Consider the following 16,292-nt stretch of genomic DNA (forward strand, 5'->3'; position numbering starts at 1 on the left):
TAAAGTCAGAAAGTCTTTATTGTAGAGATACAAGTTGGACACATACTGATGTTTTGGGTCAATACAGTTAGGAGTCTGCGGCCGAGGACCAGAGTCACGCGCTTAGGGATTATACCTGCGAGAGCTGGTGGCATCTACCAGGAGCAGAGGGGTTAGCAAGGACCAGCCATTTCAGGTGGGAACATTCTGGGGACCTTTCTTGCACTGAAATGATGGCAGGAGCAATAAATACACAGGGATACAAAGCAAAAGGACACATTTCTGAATAACATACCAGAGCGGGATGCAACAGGCCTTCCTATCATATGAAAGATATCTGTACAAAGGTTCAGCTTTAAATAGGTTTGTTTCTACACAGCTATACATGAGTCATCTGCTAGGCTGCGTAGACGCTAAAGTCAGGACATTCATGGCTACAGGAGTGTCTACTGGAGATCAAACAGGGGGTACAGTGGGCGAGGTGAGGCTTGCGGCCTGATTAGCACAAGGCAGCCACTCCGGAGGCCTGTCGGCATGAGGAAGCCCCTCTTGCGGCCTACTGGCACAAGGCAGCCACCCCGGCAGCCTGTTAACATGAAGCAGCCCCTATGGTGGCCTGTCAACACGAGGCAGCCCCTATGGTGGCTTATCAACATGAGGCAACCTCCCCGTAGGACTGCTGGCACGAGGCAGCCACCCCGATGGCCTATCGGCACGAGGCAGCCACCCCGATGGCCTATCAGCACGAGGAAGCCACCCCGATGGCCTATCGGCATTAGGCAGCCACCTTGGCAGCCTGTCGGCTTGGTGCTAAATGCAGGTTAATCGCCTCTGCAGTGCAAATCAGCATATTCTATACAGCTTTAGCATTAAGCCAGCCGACAGCAGACGCAGCCAGTGAATCTAAATGCTGTCGATCCTTGGGTCAGGATTCAGGCAGCATCCCAGTATGAAGCAGAAGTGAAACGGATGAAAAGGAGACGGGGAGAAAGAACTGCAGGCTGCTGGCGGTTCCCGCATCTATGGATGCTGATGCATTTTTCAATTTTTATAACAAACAGAACTAAGCGGGATAGTGGACGATGATTTCGTCTGCCACAGTGCACATTTTTAACCCTCACCTTAAATATATATTTTTTTAATTTAGCAATATCACAAATCGAGTGAAGTGTATGTTACTACACTGACAGGAAACTTCCTTCTGCGGTCTGGGTGTCTTTTTCCCTTACAGGGTCACTCTGGGACTGGATCTGTGCATTTGCTCAGCTAGACAGAAGGCAGAGGACGCTGGAAGAGGTGCAGGATGAGCACGGCCACGAAGAACAATCAAAAGCAAGACACAACAGAATGTGACAGGACAAGTTTGCCCCCAACCAATTTTCTTTAGGGAAAACCCACAAAACACCAGAAAGAATTAAAAGGCACGTTATCGCTGTCATATCGTCTTATATTAAAGGTGTACCATAGGCATATGAAAATAAGTGACTTGGTTATCTTGGAATGATGTGTTTTGGTGCAGAGTCCCTCTGTGAATCTCGCCTAATTTTCTTCCGCTGACCTCAGATATACACACCGAGCAATATCAGAAAAACCAGTGTACACCATGTTTTAAAAACAGTACACACATTTTTACCTTTATCACAAGTCCGCAAGCGTATTTTGACATGGCTAGCTACAAGCACATAACCGAAATGCCTGAATGAACTCTTAATTCAAACGTGTCCATAGAATCTAAATGCTGGAGCAGAAGGCATGACGACAAGCTTTCAGGACGCTGGCCGCTTTCCGCTCAGGTAGGTTTGCAGTAAGCATCCCAAGCACGGCTAAGGCCCAGTCCTCCTGAAGCAGCAGATGATAGATAATGCTGAACAGTCATTATGGCTTCCAGGACCAGGAATTCTGCAGTACGTATTTAATTTGGAAAACTCCATTAACCAAAACAGCATCCTTAAGAAGTACATAACATGCAGTTTTGTTTTCACTGTCTTCTTCCTGACAACATGCTCCTTCAGCCATACTTGTCTCTAAGCCATTGCACTGACCCCTCCCCACCATCTATTGTCTGTACCCACTAGTCCTATTCTGGGTCACGGGGGTCTGGAACCTATCATGGAGGCTACAGGTACAAGGCAGGGAACAACCCAGGAACAACCCAGAGTCCCTCACATACCATTCGCTCACACAAGCACACCTATGGGCGATTTGATAACTCCAACTAAGCATGTTTTTGGACGGCACATGCAAACTCCACGCAGATGGAACCTGGGCAGGAACTCAAACCCTGGTCCCAGAGGTGTGCGACCAACAGTGCTGACCTCTGCGCCCCTATTGTCGCCTTTCTTTAGCTTTTATTCTTTTGCTTGACTGAAGTATGGATTTGGGCAGTAAGTCACCTCACGGTTACAGGTGGCAATGCGGTAACAGAACAGCAAGTCGCAGCTTCAGAAGGGTTCTGTCTCATCTCCCACGCAAAGAAACAGCTATCAAAAGCTGATATCCCAGAATCCCCGGCAACAATCCACAGGAAAAAAGGCGATCTGATCTTTGGGGTCAGAGAAAGCCCTGTGTCTGTGAGCAGGAGCCAAGCCGCCACACCCCCATCAATGCAGAGCCAGACTAGCAAAACCAATTCTTCCTGCTTATATTATTCTTAGAGAATTGTTTTAAAAAGTCAATGTTTCAGGCATACCAGTGACAGTCCTGCCTGCACCCGCTACAGTGTAATAGCTCAATAGTATGGACGCCAACGTGACTAAGGGTCGGGCTTATAATCAGGGCAAGAAGCTAAGCTGAATCGCTCCAGTAAAATACTCAGCTGTACATATTTGCTAAATAACATTTTTTAAGTATAAAATACGCTCTGCAGCCCGCTCTGCTTCCGGAAGCATTCAGGACTTCAGCAGCCTCCTTCTGCTCCAGTGGAGTCAGCTGGAGAAGCGCCCTCTTCTGGCAGCACCGCCTCACTGCTGCTGCTCACACTGACACCGTTGCGGTTTCTGGGCCCTTGTGTGGCAGCCGGCGTACAGCGGCCAGACTCTGACTGATGGCCCGTTCACACCCAGGCCTGTACTCCCCGCGGAATTCGCAAGATGAAAATACCTTAACAACTGTGTGTGAGTCTGGGACGTTCACTGCTTTCATTATTTAAGGACTCGTCTAATTCTGCTCTCTTTATACATTTATTTACACTAAGTTCTTATATGCAACTTTTGACTTTCCAGGTTTTGTGGCGTAACTGCAGCTGAGTGCATTTCTGCTGCATAAACTCTCTAGCTCAACAAAATTCTGTTTCAGTAGAAATAAAACCCACATTTCTTTGACATTTACCTAATTTATATTTACACACGGCTCATCCCAACCCCAGAATCTATACAACAGAGTATGTTGATAACAATGACAGCATTTACTGTGTGTGTATGTCTATCCTGTGTGTATGCATTACGGCTGAAGTCATGCATGGACGTCAGGCATTCTTTGTACTTTTTCACATAGGAGAAAATGAGATTTCTTTTCCGAAACGCATTTCTTGGCTGCTCAGTGTCAAATACTGTATAGTAGAAAAAAACAAACAAAAATTTTCCCCAAAGCTGTGCTCGTCATTTAGGACTTCTGCGCTTCTGCTCTGAGAAAAAGATATTTTACATCAGAGAATGGGCACTGAGTGCCCCCTTGTGGAACATATGAGGAACATACATAATTGGTGAGCAGGCTGAAATGTGGGTATCCCCTACTCCAGGTAGATATCTTCTGTGGGACAAGCGTACTGCAGGTGTTCCTGGGAGTACTCCTGGAAGGCTCGTCTGAAACGAGAGCCAGCAAGTTTTTACTGAAGGTAACCAGGAGGAGCTGAGAAAAACCTTTCTGCTCCCCCGGGCCCCCAAGGCAGAGCGAGGAGCCTTCAGTCGCTCTTCTCCTCGCCGACCTTTAGTATTAACCTTCATTACTCTACATTACTCTACATTACTCTACATTACTTGGCACCGAAGGGCTGAATGATCTTGATTTGTGCGGGAAATTAAAAAGGGTTTCCCGAAATAACTGAAGCCCCAATGGCCGCCGGCTATAATTAACTGAGGAAAGACGGGCGTGTTATTAGTGCATCCAAACGAAGCAAGACGCTCGGAGAGTTGGGGGGGGAGAGGCCGGTGAGATGCAAAGGGAAACCTACCCTACGGTCTCGGCCACCTTCCGCATGGACTCCTGGGACACGAAGACGTGGCAGGCAAAGCGCTTCAGCACGGGGTGCTTTGTGATGAAGCCAAAGTAGCTGGCGGAGGAAGACGCAGAGAAAAAGCAGAGCTCGCACATCTGATGATTTTATCCAAAGCACTTCCAGTAGTTACAATTTACACATGCTCCCTGGAAACGTTATTAGCAAAATGCTACACAATCAAGCCTGAATGAAACATCGTCCACGTTCGATTTCGGCGTCGGCGTGCCAATTCCTAATCGGAATCAGAAGCAGGGCCGCCCGATGCCAGCCTGAAAGTGACCTTACAGACACAGACATACCAGTTGTTCTTGGGGTGGCAGCCACAAAAGGAGATGTTCTTCATTTGGAAGGAGTGACTGCACCTGTCAAACTGCACAGACAGGCAGACGTGTGAGGCGTGGGCGCCCGCGGGTCCGAGTGTGTGCAGCGGGGGCGTGTGGCAGCTGCCGGCAGCTCACCTCGTCCAGCAGGCCGTAGTCGTCCTCCAGACTCATCACCAGCTTAATGCCCTGCAGGCTGACCTCCAGCTCGCAGAGCGCGGGGGGCCGGAGGTGCACTGTCCGCCAGCGCGTGGTGGCAATCTACACCGGGTCAGGGGGGCACAACAGAACTTGCTTGTGTTTAGTAGCTCAGCCGATGTAAACTATGCTGGATGAACCCAAGGCGCCACATTTGGTGATACTTTACCTTAACCACACCCCCATGATACATTCATAGAATGTTCATAAGCAGCATGTAAGTACCTTACATTCTACCAGCATGTTCCAGCACCTAAGGGAAAGCCTTCCCAGAAGAGTACAGGCTGCTATAACAGCTAAGGCTCAGTCAGCTTCATATTAATACCCTTTTATTTAGAGAGAGATGCTGGACAGGCTGGTGTCCTAAAAGTTTTCTCCATATAGTGCACATTAACAGGAAATAGTGCAGTTGCATGTTTGTTATGAATGCATATTAAAGCGGTCGTATCTTTCTCATTCAAAGTATTATAAATGCAATCTTTTGAGACATGTTAAGGGATACTTCATTTAAATGCTCTATGAATGCATTATGAAGGTGCAGTTAATGCAAAGCTTCACCAGACATTTAACCTAAAATAAACAAGTCTATGTCTGTGTCCTTCATGTGCCGATGGGACTGAGGAACCAGCTATAACCCCTAGCGTGTGGGGGAGAGCGTGTCACATGACACCATCGTCCCGTCACGCTTTCACATTCCGGGAGCAGATGGGCTGATTGCTGCCGTCGCTGTGATACTCTGACGCAAAGCCAGTCCCACAGAAGGGAGGTGCGTTTTTGAGCGGAGGGGGCGGTTGCTGTACCTTCTGCATGGCTGCGCACAGAATCCCGTTGCCTTGGTGATAGGGCACCTCCACTGATCCAAGGAACTGTACGCAGAAGCTCTCTACCCAGGCCGTGTTCCTCTTCAGCCCTAAGAAGCCAGAGTTAGCCGGCCACGCTGCTACAAACAGGCACGTTTACACTCATCTCGCTTTGTCCTTCAGAAAAGGGCTGAAGGACCTGCTTCTTTAAAAGGTCTTACCCAGCGCCTCCCTCACGTGGCCCACGACCTGATGGGCGTAGTAGGCAGGGAAGACCCCCCTCTCGCCTGTACGCATGTTGTAGCCCCTGTACCAGTGGTCATCCTCCTCTTCCTCCACAAACAAGGGATCGTCTATGTCCAGCTCCAGTTCGTCCGCATGCCTGGGGATGAACCTGAGGGGGGTATGGTGTGTCCTCAAAGGGGTACAGCTCTGTGTGGGTGCCAGCACGTGACACAACGCTCTGGAGGGTTAGCTTGTCCTTCCTTCACCGGTGGCCTGGCCTTAAACTCAAGCTAAACATCCCTAAGAGACACTGCCCTGTGCCATACCACATCCCTCCTCAGCATGAGGATACAGAGCCCACTCAGAGCAGAGCTGGAATAATGAGATCAGACCAGCTTCAAAGTCCGTCACGGCTCCTATCAGGACCTTCACAGCAATCCAATCATTCCTCATGCCTGAAGGCACGAAAGCAGGCCACCCATGATTCATTTTATTGTAATTGTTGCATCACGCTCATAAGTGCTGGGACATCCAGACCCATTTCAGCTAAATTCTGATGATGACAGAGCAAGTAAATCACAATCTGAGGCGTCGTCACTCAATGCCAACTTATTTGCACTCCTGCGCGTTTGGCTGTTTGTTTCCTAAAAGTCGTACAAACTGAGATTCAGATGAGCTGGGTGGAGACTCACCTGAAGACAGCCCGGTGTGTCTGCTCCCTTTCCTTTCCGTTGATGGTACAGGAGAAGACGGCAAAGGACTCGGTACCTGTGCAGTAAGGGACAGCATCCAGTTGGCCAGCAGACAGAACATTCCCATACCTCATCTTCTTGTCTTGCCATTGTTTTGGGAAGCAGGTTTACAAAGCTCAAACGTAAACATGGGCTGTTTTTGAAGCCTCATACTATAATACTAGTATATACATATTTAGACCTAAAAGTAATATGTCGTGTGCAGTATGTGAAAAATATGACATTTGCAGTACGTCAAAGAAAGGCAGACGTCATACTGATGAGAATATCATATGCACAAGACCAGTCTACCATGCCCACTGCATCCCACAATGCAATGCGGCAATCTTTTAAAAGGAGGGCAAAGTACAACAAACCAACGCCAGACTACTTGGATCAAATGAGTTAGTAGTTCTACATGGATCAGCAAGCTAGCTAATGTTAGCTGCTACCATTTCCATGTCGCATTTCCTATATGCGAGGCACACATTATTTAGCTGTCAGGGACATGATAGATGGGACATGTGTGCTTGGATTTAACCCCAAATACTGCCCTCCAATCACAGCCTGCAAGAATATGAAGTGAATGCTAATGTCATTTTAATTCATTTATCTCGGCCTAATTATGTGTTACTGTATAACCTACTTATGATTTATAATTTGGGGCGACATGGTGGTGCAGTGGTTAGCACTGTTGCCTCGCACCTCTGGGACCTGAGTTTGAGTCTCCGCCTGGGTCACATGTGCGCAGAGTTTGCATGTTCTCCCCATGTTGTCATGGGGTTTCCTCAAGGTACTCCGGTTTCCCCCCACAGTCCAAATACTTGCTGAGGATAATTGGACTTGCAAAATTGCCCATAGGAGTGTATGGTGTGTGAGTGTGCCCTGTGATGTGCTGGCCCCCCCATCCTGGGTTGTTCCCTGCCTCATGCCCATTGCTTCCAGGATAGGCTCCGGATCCCCCGCGACCCAGTAGGATAAGCGGTTTGGAAAATGGATGGATGAATTTATAATTTATTTATTAAAATACACCGTCAGAATAAAGGATACAGCTATGGTACAGTTTTGTCCTCTAAGGTACAAACAACATTAATGTAACCCCAATGGTATAAAAATGTTTCTCAGCATGAATTTTTGTTCCTTAAAAGTTATATTTACCTACAGCTACAATCAATTAATTTTACAATAAAGTAATTGTAAAGATACAGATTAGTGCTTCTCTTTTGCGATCTTTGTATGTATAGCTTTTGCTCTAATTGATTTGTAATTCTATTTACTCTTGCAAATGACTATACATCTCAATGTACCTGTCTTTTCAATACACACAGGGCTTAACAGATGTGACACTTTAGGAAAGCTAACCGTTTAGTTATTATTCTAAATTATTTTATTTGTAATACGTTTTTGTAGAATTTGATCATTTTCCAATACCTTGTCTGTTGGGAATGATCACTATGGATCTACAAGACTCGCGGGGAGGTCATGTAGAAGCGGAGAATGCCGCAAAATTCTTACTCACTGACTAACAGTGCACCGTACAATATGAAGTGTGCCATATGCAGTACACAGCATACAGTGTATGCTGGTAACAGTATGTGGTACACAGCATACAGTGTATCCTGGTTACAGTATGTGGTACACAGCATACAGTGTATCCTGGTTACAGTATGCAGTATACAGTATATACTGGTTACAGTATTTAGTACGCCATATACAGTACGGAGTATACAGCATATACTAGTTATAATATGCAGTACGCTGTATATGGTGCACAACATACAATATATACTGGTTACAGTATGCATTACACCATATGCAGTACGTAGTATATAGTATACACTGGCTACAATATGCACGCCACATGCAGCACGCAGAATACAGTATATACTGGCTACAATATGCAGTCCGCAGCATGCAGTGTATCCTGGTTACAGTATGCAGTACACCATATGCAGTGCACAGTTGAAAAAACAGCTAAAGTCCTGAGCTAAGCTATGCCAGTATCTTGGCCTGCGTGTAACTGTTCCTATGCAAATGCCAAGAGGATTATGTATAGTGTCTCATCGCGGCACATTTATTAAACAAAATTAATAAAGACAGAATCTGAACTACATCAACTTAGTGCAGAAATGTCTGTGTTGAAGCTCTAATAAGAGGTATCAGAGTTCAGAGCCATTCTTATTATTCTGACTGCACTGCTGTGTCTGTGATCTCATGGTATCAATCATCTGACTAAGCAGAACACAGTGTTTTAAGTTTTTTTCCTATACATTGATATGATTAAATCTACCACTCAATGAATGTTAATGCATTACCTGCACTGAAGCATAGGTTCTGTATATAACAATACATTCAGATTAAATGTCCTCATCTTTTGCGGGTATGTGTTTTTCCTACTGCATAGCTCGTGATAGAGACTACAAGTCAAAGTGACAGGCAATTAAAGCCTGGGTTTACCAGAAGATAACGTGGTCTGTCAGCAGGTCTGAAAACTCGGGTGACGTAAAGCAAAGTGCCGAGAGTCAGTGTGATTGGAATATTTAAGCAAGGTTTAAGGAAATTGTTCTTTTTTAGTTGGTTTCTATACTTACTGCTGGACCGTGAGGTGTTGTTGACGAAGACATTGAGGAACTTCTTGGAGAATGGCAGATCTTCCTCTGGGGAGGTGTCCTCAGGGGTGCCACAGAGCTCTGGATCTCCACTGATGGGGCAGTCGTCCTCACAGAGTGTGGAGAGGTCGGAGTCATCACTCAAGACGGACGTGCATCTCCGCAGGCTCACCAACTCCAGTGTGGCTTTCTCGTCAACCACAAGCGTGTACTTCATTGTGTCATAGGCCAGCGAATCGTCCAGCAGCCTTGTTCTTGGAGCATCCATTGGTGACGGAGCCTCCCCCTCGCTCTTGCTGACAGGGCGGAGGCTGTTCAGGTAGGCCTGGCCATATGGGGAGCACTGGAGTGACTCCTGCAGGGAGTCGTCATCTTTCGCAGTGGAGTAGGTCAGGCTGAAGCAATGGTTAGTCTGAGCAGTGGAGATGTCCAAAGACAGAATGTCCTTAAACTCTGTCAAGAGTGAGCCTGTGTCCTCCTGCTCTCTCTGCTGCCCATCACACAGGCCATCCACACACGTGCTCAGAAACAAGGTTGTAACCTCTTTTGTCTCCACTTGCTCACTTTTGGAACATGATTCTGCTTCCTTCAGATTTTTCACAGAACTTGGAACAGCTACAGAGGCCTTTGGAGGAAACTGGTCTGATTCCACCATTTCTGATCCTTGACTAGATGTCCTGTTGATGTGATCCATGAAGATGGGGGTGATTGTGTCATTAGCCGGGTTACTCAGATACAGAGACACTCCCGAACTGTAGCTTCTCACTGGGCTTACATTGTATTCAGAGGCTACCTCCTTGTTATCTTCTGCAAGGTGCTCCTCTATATCCATCCCTATGTGTAAACTTGGGCTTTTCTTTGTTTCCATAGAGCTCTTTACGAGCTTGTCACCAATTGATTTCATTTCTTGTTCCAGACTTTCTAAATGCTCATTAAAAGCATTTGTCTCCAGGCCTGTCGCAGGAGATCCGTCAGAGATGGAGGCAGAACTTGTGAAGCACTCCTCTGGGCAACTGATAGGGGAGGAACCCTCAGAAATCATTTTGTTGACAAGGTTACTGAGGAGCCAGGGGGAATCCGAATTCTCGCTAATGTCAGCCTCTGACTCGGATTCAGAGTCACACTCACTGTCATCTACAGCAGGCATAAGTTTGGACGCTACAGGTAGGTAGAAGGACCTCTTGATGCTATCTAAGCAGCAATCTGGCTCAATTTCCAGGACCAGCTGCCTGGAGGGACTATTCTCGCTCTGGTCTGCAGCTGGTTCCATTTTGTCTGCCTGAATGGCATGCACATCATCAGCACCTTCCACGCCCATCAGCAGCTGGTCCTCAACAAGATTTCTCATGTTCTCTGATTCAGAGCTTGGAGAGGCTTCTTTGATAGCTTCAGGCTGCCCCAGGAGAAGGGATGCCTTTATACCCACAAGTCCACCTTCGTGCTCCAGCTCTGCCTCCAGGTCCTGGTCAGAAGTTAGAGAACTGGCCTCCTCGATGGAGTTAGTAAGATGCGACGAGCGACCACTGCTGCTCTCGCTGGTCAGGTCCAACTCTGTCTCAGAGATGGAGGAGATCATATGGTTGACCAGAGGTCCCCCATAATGGAAAGCGACCTCCAGCTCACCATCAACATCTGACTCTGATCCCGGGGAGCTGAGGTTATCGCTGTTGTGGCCCGAAGGAGTATATATTTTGCAGCCATTGCTATTCATGTCAGCAATGCCCGGGTCTGACGATGGGGAGTTGGTGTGACTGGAGCCAGTGGATGGGTGGCTTTGAGGGTCCAGACCCTGTTCATATGGGACTACTCCCAGGTCTCCATCAGATGGGATGGAGGAAGAGTCATAACTGGAGAAATATGCTGGTTCACAAGGCTCAATAGGAGGGAATTCTACGTAGGATGAAGCTTCTGTCTCTTTATAGCCATCATAGCCTACTTTGTTTGTAAAGTCTACCTCAAAATCTTTGTCAAGCTCCTCATCAGACAGGGGAGTTCCAGCCTGGCTGTAAGCCAACGCAGTGGAGGAGAGGCACCTGCTGGTGACGTCTAAAGTGATGTCGTTTTCTAGATCGGGGTCCATGGCTAATTCACTGGTGACCGTGTACGTGACATTAGCCTGTCTAGAGTGACCTGGTGACCTTTCGGCGCAGTCACTGCTCAGGTCCTGCTCAGCTCCAACATCAGAGCACTGAGACAGGTCATCAAGAGGCAAGACATCTGGGTCTAGGCAGACAGCATCAGGGCCGACCTCCTCTTCAGCATCGGAGCCGCTGGACATTTTATGTTGACCAAATGACCCTGTTGGAGAAAGACAGTGTTTAGGGGACATCGGGCTGTTATGATAGATGAATACAGTGGAGATGGCGCAGATGCCAAAATGTTCATGTTGTGATCTTCCATGGGCGGGTCAGGTGTTATTTTACCGTATTCTGGCCTTTCCTGTCTGTTGCCCTCAAAGTCGTACAGGAGGGGCTTGAGGGGCGACCGTGCATGCCCAGTTCCCGCACACTGATTTGGGGGTGTACCTTTGCTTTGGGACCCCACACCAGGCACGGCTGCACACTGGCCCTTGACGTGGGTGCCGTCCTCGTGGCATGAATGATTTGGGGACAAACATCCTACGATAATTAGAGGAAGACCACGTCTCGTTGAGGCACTTCGCAAACCAAAGCAAAACATCACAAACACACTCATTCAATTAACTGCACTAGAAAGATTACCCCCCCCCCCCCATGTGACAGAGTGGCATGAGATCCATCATTCTGAAACTAAGATGGCACCTAGGGCAGAGGCTAAAAGGATTTATTAGAGTCATCTTCAGCATACAGCATCAAGAAGATGATGCAATGCAAACTTCATACTGAAAAACTAAGATAGACCAATACAATAAACCTGGATTAAAAGGAGACTAAAAGTAGACCAAAGGCAGCTATTTTTATCCCAATGTCAAAGCATATACAAGCTGTGTAAGTTAAGACATCTGCCGTAGGCATAAAACGTAGAGCAGATCTGCAGTAATTTGTTTTTGACCAGCATGCTTGCTACTCACCGTGCGAGGCAGGCCTGCCCAGAGAATCCTGCCAGCTCGCCTTGCGTGGAGAGACACCGCAGTTGTTATTCAAGGAATCCTGAGGAGAGACCGTGGAGTCAGCATCACTGGCAGCACGTACTGAATGAGCCAGCTCTCCGGCTCGGGTGGGAGGCACATGGGCACCAGCAGACAAAGAGGAATACACACCTGAGTGACAGTAGAGAACAGGTTCAGGGTGGTGGGTCGGCTCTTCTGCAGCATGCCTGCAGTGGGAGAACCTGGCGTGGAGGCCGAAGGAGAGGGAGGAGCCTCAAGGTCCTCCTCCTCTTCGTCATCCTCATCCTCGTCATTTCCTTCATCATCATCGTCATCGTCGTCAATCATTTCAAATTCTTGAAAGTCGTCCTGGAATGAGCAGATTGGATGGGAAAGGCTATTCTTCTCCAGAATCAGACAGTCCTGCAGGAGATATGACAGAGGAAGACGGTGAGAAGGAGACTGAGAGGGACACACAGCAGAAAAAGAGAGATGTCCAGTCATCATCACCAGTATGCACATCCACACCCATAGACCCTCTGAACATCACTGCATTCCTCCATTTCATCCATGTGAGCTTCACGAGTTCTGCAGCATAGACACTGCTCTGCAAGTCTACAAATGCAGCACAATCAACATATTACTATTCGGAGTGTAGCTACCTCGCCAGGCTCCAGGTCTTTCCTCTTTGGTATCAGAATCAGGTTCATTGACTAAGTATGTTCACAGACAAAGGGAATTTAATTTGTCTCCAATTGTCAATAAATGCAAGAGAAGCCTGCAGACTGAATTCTCATTTCAGAAGCAGCATAGAGAGCTGCTCTTCACACAAATGCATCCCCCCTGAAGAGTCTCAGGATCCCTTGATGAGGTTTTTAGCCAGTAATTGGATGGTAGACCAACTAGGAAAGCTGGGTGCTGCCAGAAGAGGTGTTGGTGTGCCAACAGGGGAAGCCCATCCTGTGGTCAGTGTGGGTCCCAATACCCCAGTGCAATGATGGGGACACTGTGGCCACCAGGGGAAGCCCATCCTGTGGTCAGTGTGGGTCCCAATACCCCAGTGCAGTGATGGGGACACTGTGGCCAACAGGGGAAGCCCATCCTGTGGTCAGTGTGGGTCCCAATACCCCAGTGCAGTGATGGGGACACTGTGGCCAACAGGGGAAGCCCATCCTGTGGTCAATGTGGGTCCCAATACCCCAGTGCAGTGATGGGGACACTGTGGCCAACAGGGGAAGCCCATCCTGTGGTCAGTGTGGGTCCCAATACCCCAGTGCAATGATGGGGACACTGTGGCCACCAGGGGAAGCCCATCCTGTGGTCAGTGTGGGTCCCAATACCCCAGTGCAGTGATGGGGACACTGTGGCCAACAGGGGAAGCCCATCCTGTGGTCAATGTGGGTCCCAATACCCCAGTGCAGTGATGGGGACACTGTGGCCAACAGGGGAAGCCCATCCTGTGGTCAGTGTGGGTCCCAATACCCCAGTGCAATGATCCCCCTGTATCTAACTGTTGAATTCTCTCCTGCTCCTTCGCCGTCTTAGCTACTGTGTGGTGAGTGTACTGATGCAGAATGGCTGTTGTCGCATCATCCAGGTGGGTGCTGGTGGGTGAAGTGGCACCCCCTTGGGTCACTTGAAAAGCAGAAGGGCAGGCTTGTTGGTGTAGAGTACATATCAGAGCCTGAAACGGGATGGGAAAGACGCTCGCACAGGGCGGCGTGAGAGCCCCATGAGGGCAGTGAAATAATGAACGTAAGGAGAGCTTTCCGCAGTGCAGCTAAGCGATGCAGGCTCGGGTCTGATGTGCCGGCTCAAATGTCATCGGTGATTCAGCAACGCTGACGAGGCCGGCGTGAGAGCAGGGTGGTACGACTCGTCCTGTGGCCTACTGTATGTCAAGTGTCCTTACAGGTAGCCATCCTGCTATGCCCTCCCCATCAGGAGTAAGGCTTCACGCTCTGCGGTGGACCCCCCAAAAACAGCCTCGTTACCCACACCTGACCCTGTCACAGGTACGTTATACCATTCCCGCTTTCTGTGACCAATGCTGTAACACATTAGGTTAGCATGACATTAATCACCAATCTACCCTTTAGTAGTTACATTTACATATATTTAGCACATGGTTTAAAAGTGACATACATTTGGGGTCAGTCAGTTCCAGCAGCAATTGGAGATTAAGTGTTTTACTCAAGTGCCTAACGGTGAAATCACTCTGACAACCGTGGAATTTCAACCAGCGACCGTCCAATCACAGGCACATAATCCAAACCCAGACACCACCCCTTTTGTAATGCATTGAACCAGGAAACAGGAGGGACGCAGGAGGGTGCAACTTCACTCTCGCCATTGTTAGGTGACTGGTGACCTTCTCCTGCTAAATAGGCAGCAGAGGTAAGCTGCCGACTCCTGGATTCAACCCACCTTTCGGTCACCGCCAAAAATAGCTCAGTTTGGCCAATATCACATGTGTCCCTCCGAATCACTGCTGGTTTCCTGCTCCTCTGGCCCATCAGCCGCACCTCTAGGGGAGTCCCACCCTGCTGCCATAACCGCGGCAACACGACACAGCGGTGAGGCGGAGCAGACCCTGTGCTCATATTGACGAGGAGCGAAAGGAGACACCCACTGAGGTTATTCTCAGGCTGTGGCCCGATACGTCACTCTGTCACGGAGACAGGCATCACCACAGGCTGTCAGCAAATCGCCGGTGACGAAGTAACCCATCTGTAAAGGTTCTTGACTCAGATCCATACTTGCTAAGTTATGATCTCACCTTCTCATATCCTGTTCTGACATGAGCACCATGGGTCACTAGTCTTCAATCTCAAAGGCTTCAGAATGATGAAAAACCCAAACAGATCAAATAAGAGATTAACTTTACTGTCTCTGGGGATGGGTTACTCTGCCCTGCCATCACATCTGCCTTTCTGTGTCCCTCTAACCCTGAAAGTGACTCCAGTTTGCTGAGCAACTACATCAGAGAGATGCTGTAAAAAGACCAGCCGGGTTCTGTGGAGTCGCCAAGCACACAGATGTGCCTTTGGTAGGCGAGGATAACGAACAGATCCGGGGAACCGGCTTAGGGTGCAGCTGGTTCCGTTAAGAGGATTCTGGTTTTATTCTTTGAACGTGTTTTTATTTTTTGTTCTGATTGTAGGTTTTCAAAATCCATTACAATGAACGTGTAAGAGGCATCTTCAGGCAGAGCTTGGAGATGGTGTATAATCCACTCTGTAGGTCTCCTGTCCCTGAGTGGGAGGGAAGCTAACTGGGAGCCCTGGTTATGTAAGATTCTGCAGTACGATGCCGCTCGCCGTAGTCCAGGCTCCGCCGTTTACGCCACTCAACTTCTACACAGAGACTGCAAAGCGCCTTCCTGAACCAGAATGGTCTTCTGGCAAGATCAGCTGGTCAAACCCATGGGTTCTCCTGTGTTTGGGCGACCAGCAGAGGCCATGTTAACAGTCCAGGAAGTGGTGCAGTGCAGTGAGAACGAGCTGCCAACTGATTCGCTGACGTAGGTCCATGAGGCAGCTGACCTCACCCCAACAGACCAGAGCCTGTCCTGCTTCACCACCAGGTGGTCCAACCTCTCTGCTCTAAGGAACATAAAGTGGAGGCCTGCTCATTTAAGGCTTCATTTTATCATGAGCTAATCTACTTCATCTTCAGCTTGAGGTCAGTTTGCTGATTCTATTAACAGGAGCAATACCATGAACCAGAAGATCCAGTGGAATACGGATGAACTCATGTTAAACAAATCAATGCTACGTCACACGGTCACTCTGCCAGCATTCATTGCATTGTGTTAATGCCTGGACCAGACAAGTGTGCCTTACATAAGCACCTATCGGATGTCTAATTGGCTAATCGGCTACCGTGGACTGGCAGAGGACAAGCAAAGTTGTGCCTGGATCTAGAAGCTCTTTCATGCCTTTGTCAGACATTCTTCTCAAAAGTTGCAGGTAAGACTGGTTGTCGAAATGATAGGTCTCAAACAACAGAAGACTAGGGCTGGGTGATATCGCGATATTTTAGTTAACTATATCGACATTCGATATATATCAATATTATTAAAATTTCTCTAAAATACTTGTTAAAAGTCAGGTCGGAAAGTTAGAATGAGTTATGGATTTATTCATTT

At 48.1% G+C, this 16,292-nt stretch overlaps 2 protein-coding genes across 3 annotated transcripts in view; one reads left to right on the forward strand and one right to left on the reverse strand.

Annotated features, from left to right (window-relative positions):
* LOC125739096 (C-Jun-amino-terminal kinase-interacting protein 2-like) overlaps window positions 1-16,292 on the reverse strand; it is a 26,321-nt gene continuing 10,029 nt past the window's right edge. Inside the window, exons 3-13 of one of the 2 annotated variants that reach the window (XM_049008842.1) lie at window positions 12,314-12,565; window positions 12,125-12,203; window positions 11,601-11,693; window positions 9,058-11,373; window positions 6,428-6,503; window positions 5,732-5,904; window positions 5,511-5,620; window positions 4,651-4,773; window positions 4,492-4,562; window positions 4,148-4,246; window positions 1-3,779 (exon numbers count right to left, since the gene is read on the reverse strand). In XM_049008842.1, coding sequence (XP_048864799.1) covers window positions 3,707-3,779; window positions 4,148-4,246; window positions 4,492-4,562; window positions 4,651-4,773; window positions 5,511-5,620; window positions 5,732-5,904; window positions 6,428-6,503; window positions 9,058-11,373; window positions 11,601-11,693; window positions 12,125-12,203; window positions 12,314-12,565 — 3,465 coding nt within the window. In that variant the 3' untranslated portion in view covers window positions 1-3,706. Of the gene's footprint in view, window positions 3,780-4,147; window positions 4,247-4,491; window positions 4,563-4,650; window positions 4,774-5,510; window positions 5,621-5,731; window positions 5,905-6,427; window positions 6,504-9,057; window positions 11,374-11,498; window positions 11,694-12,124; window positions 12,204-12,313; window positions 12,566-16,292 lie in introns of both variants that reach the window. The other variant, XM_049008841.1, reaches the window with a different exon arrangement.
* The window catches only part of LOC125739098 (thymidine phosphorylase), a 20,971-nt gene continuing 20,479 nt past the window's right edge, over window positions 15,801-16,292 (forward strand). The window contains exon 1 of the mRNA XM_049008849.1: window positions 15,801-16,113. The gene's annotated coding sequence lies outside the window, so the exon portion shown is untranslated. The remainder of the gene's footprint in view (window positions 16,114-16,292) is intronic.

Source organism: Brienomyrus brachyistius, chromosome 3 (assembly GCF_023856365.1).
Source record: "Brienomyrus brachyistius isolate T26 chromosome 3, BBRACH_0.4, whole genome shotgun sequence".
NCBI classification, from domain to species: Eukaryota; Metazoa; Chordata; class Actinopteri; order Osteoglossiformes; family Mormyridae; genus Brienomyrus; species Brienomyrus brachyistius.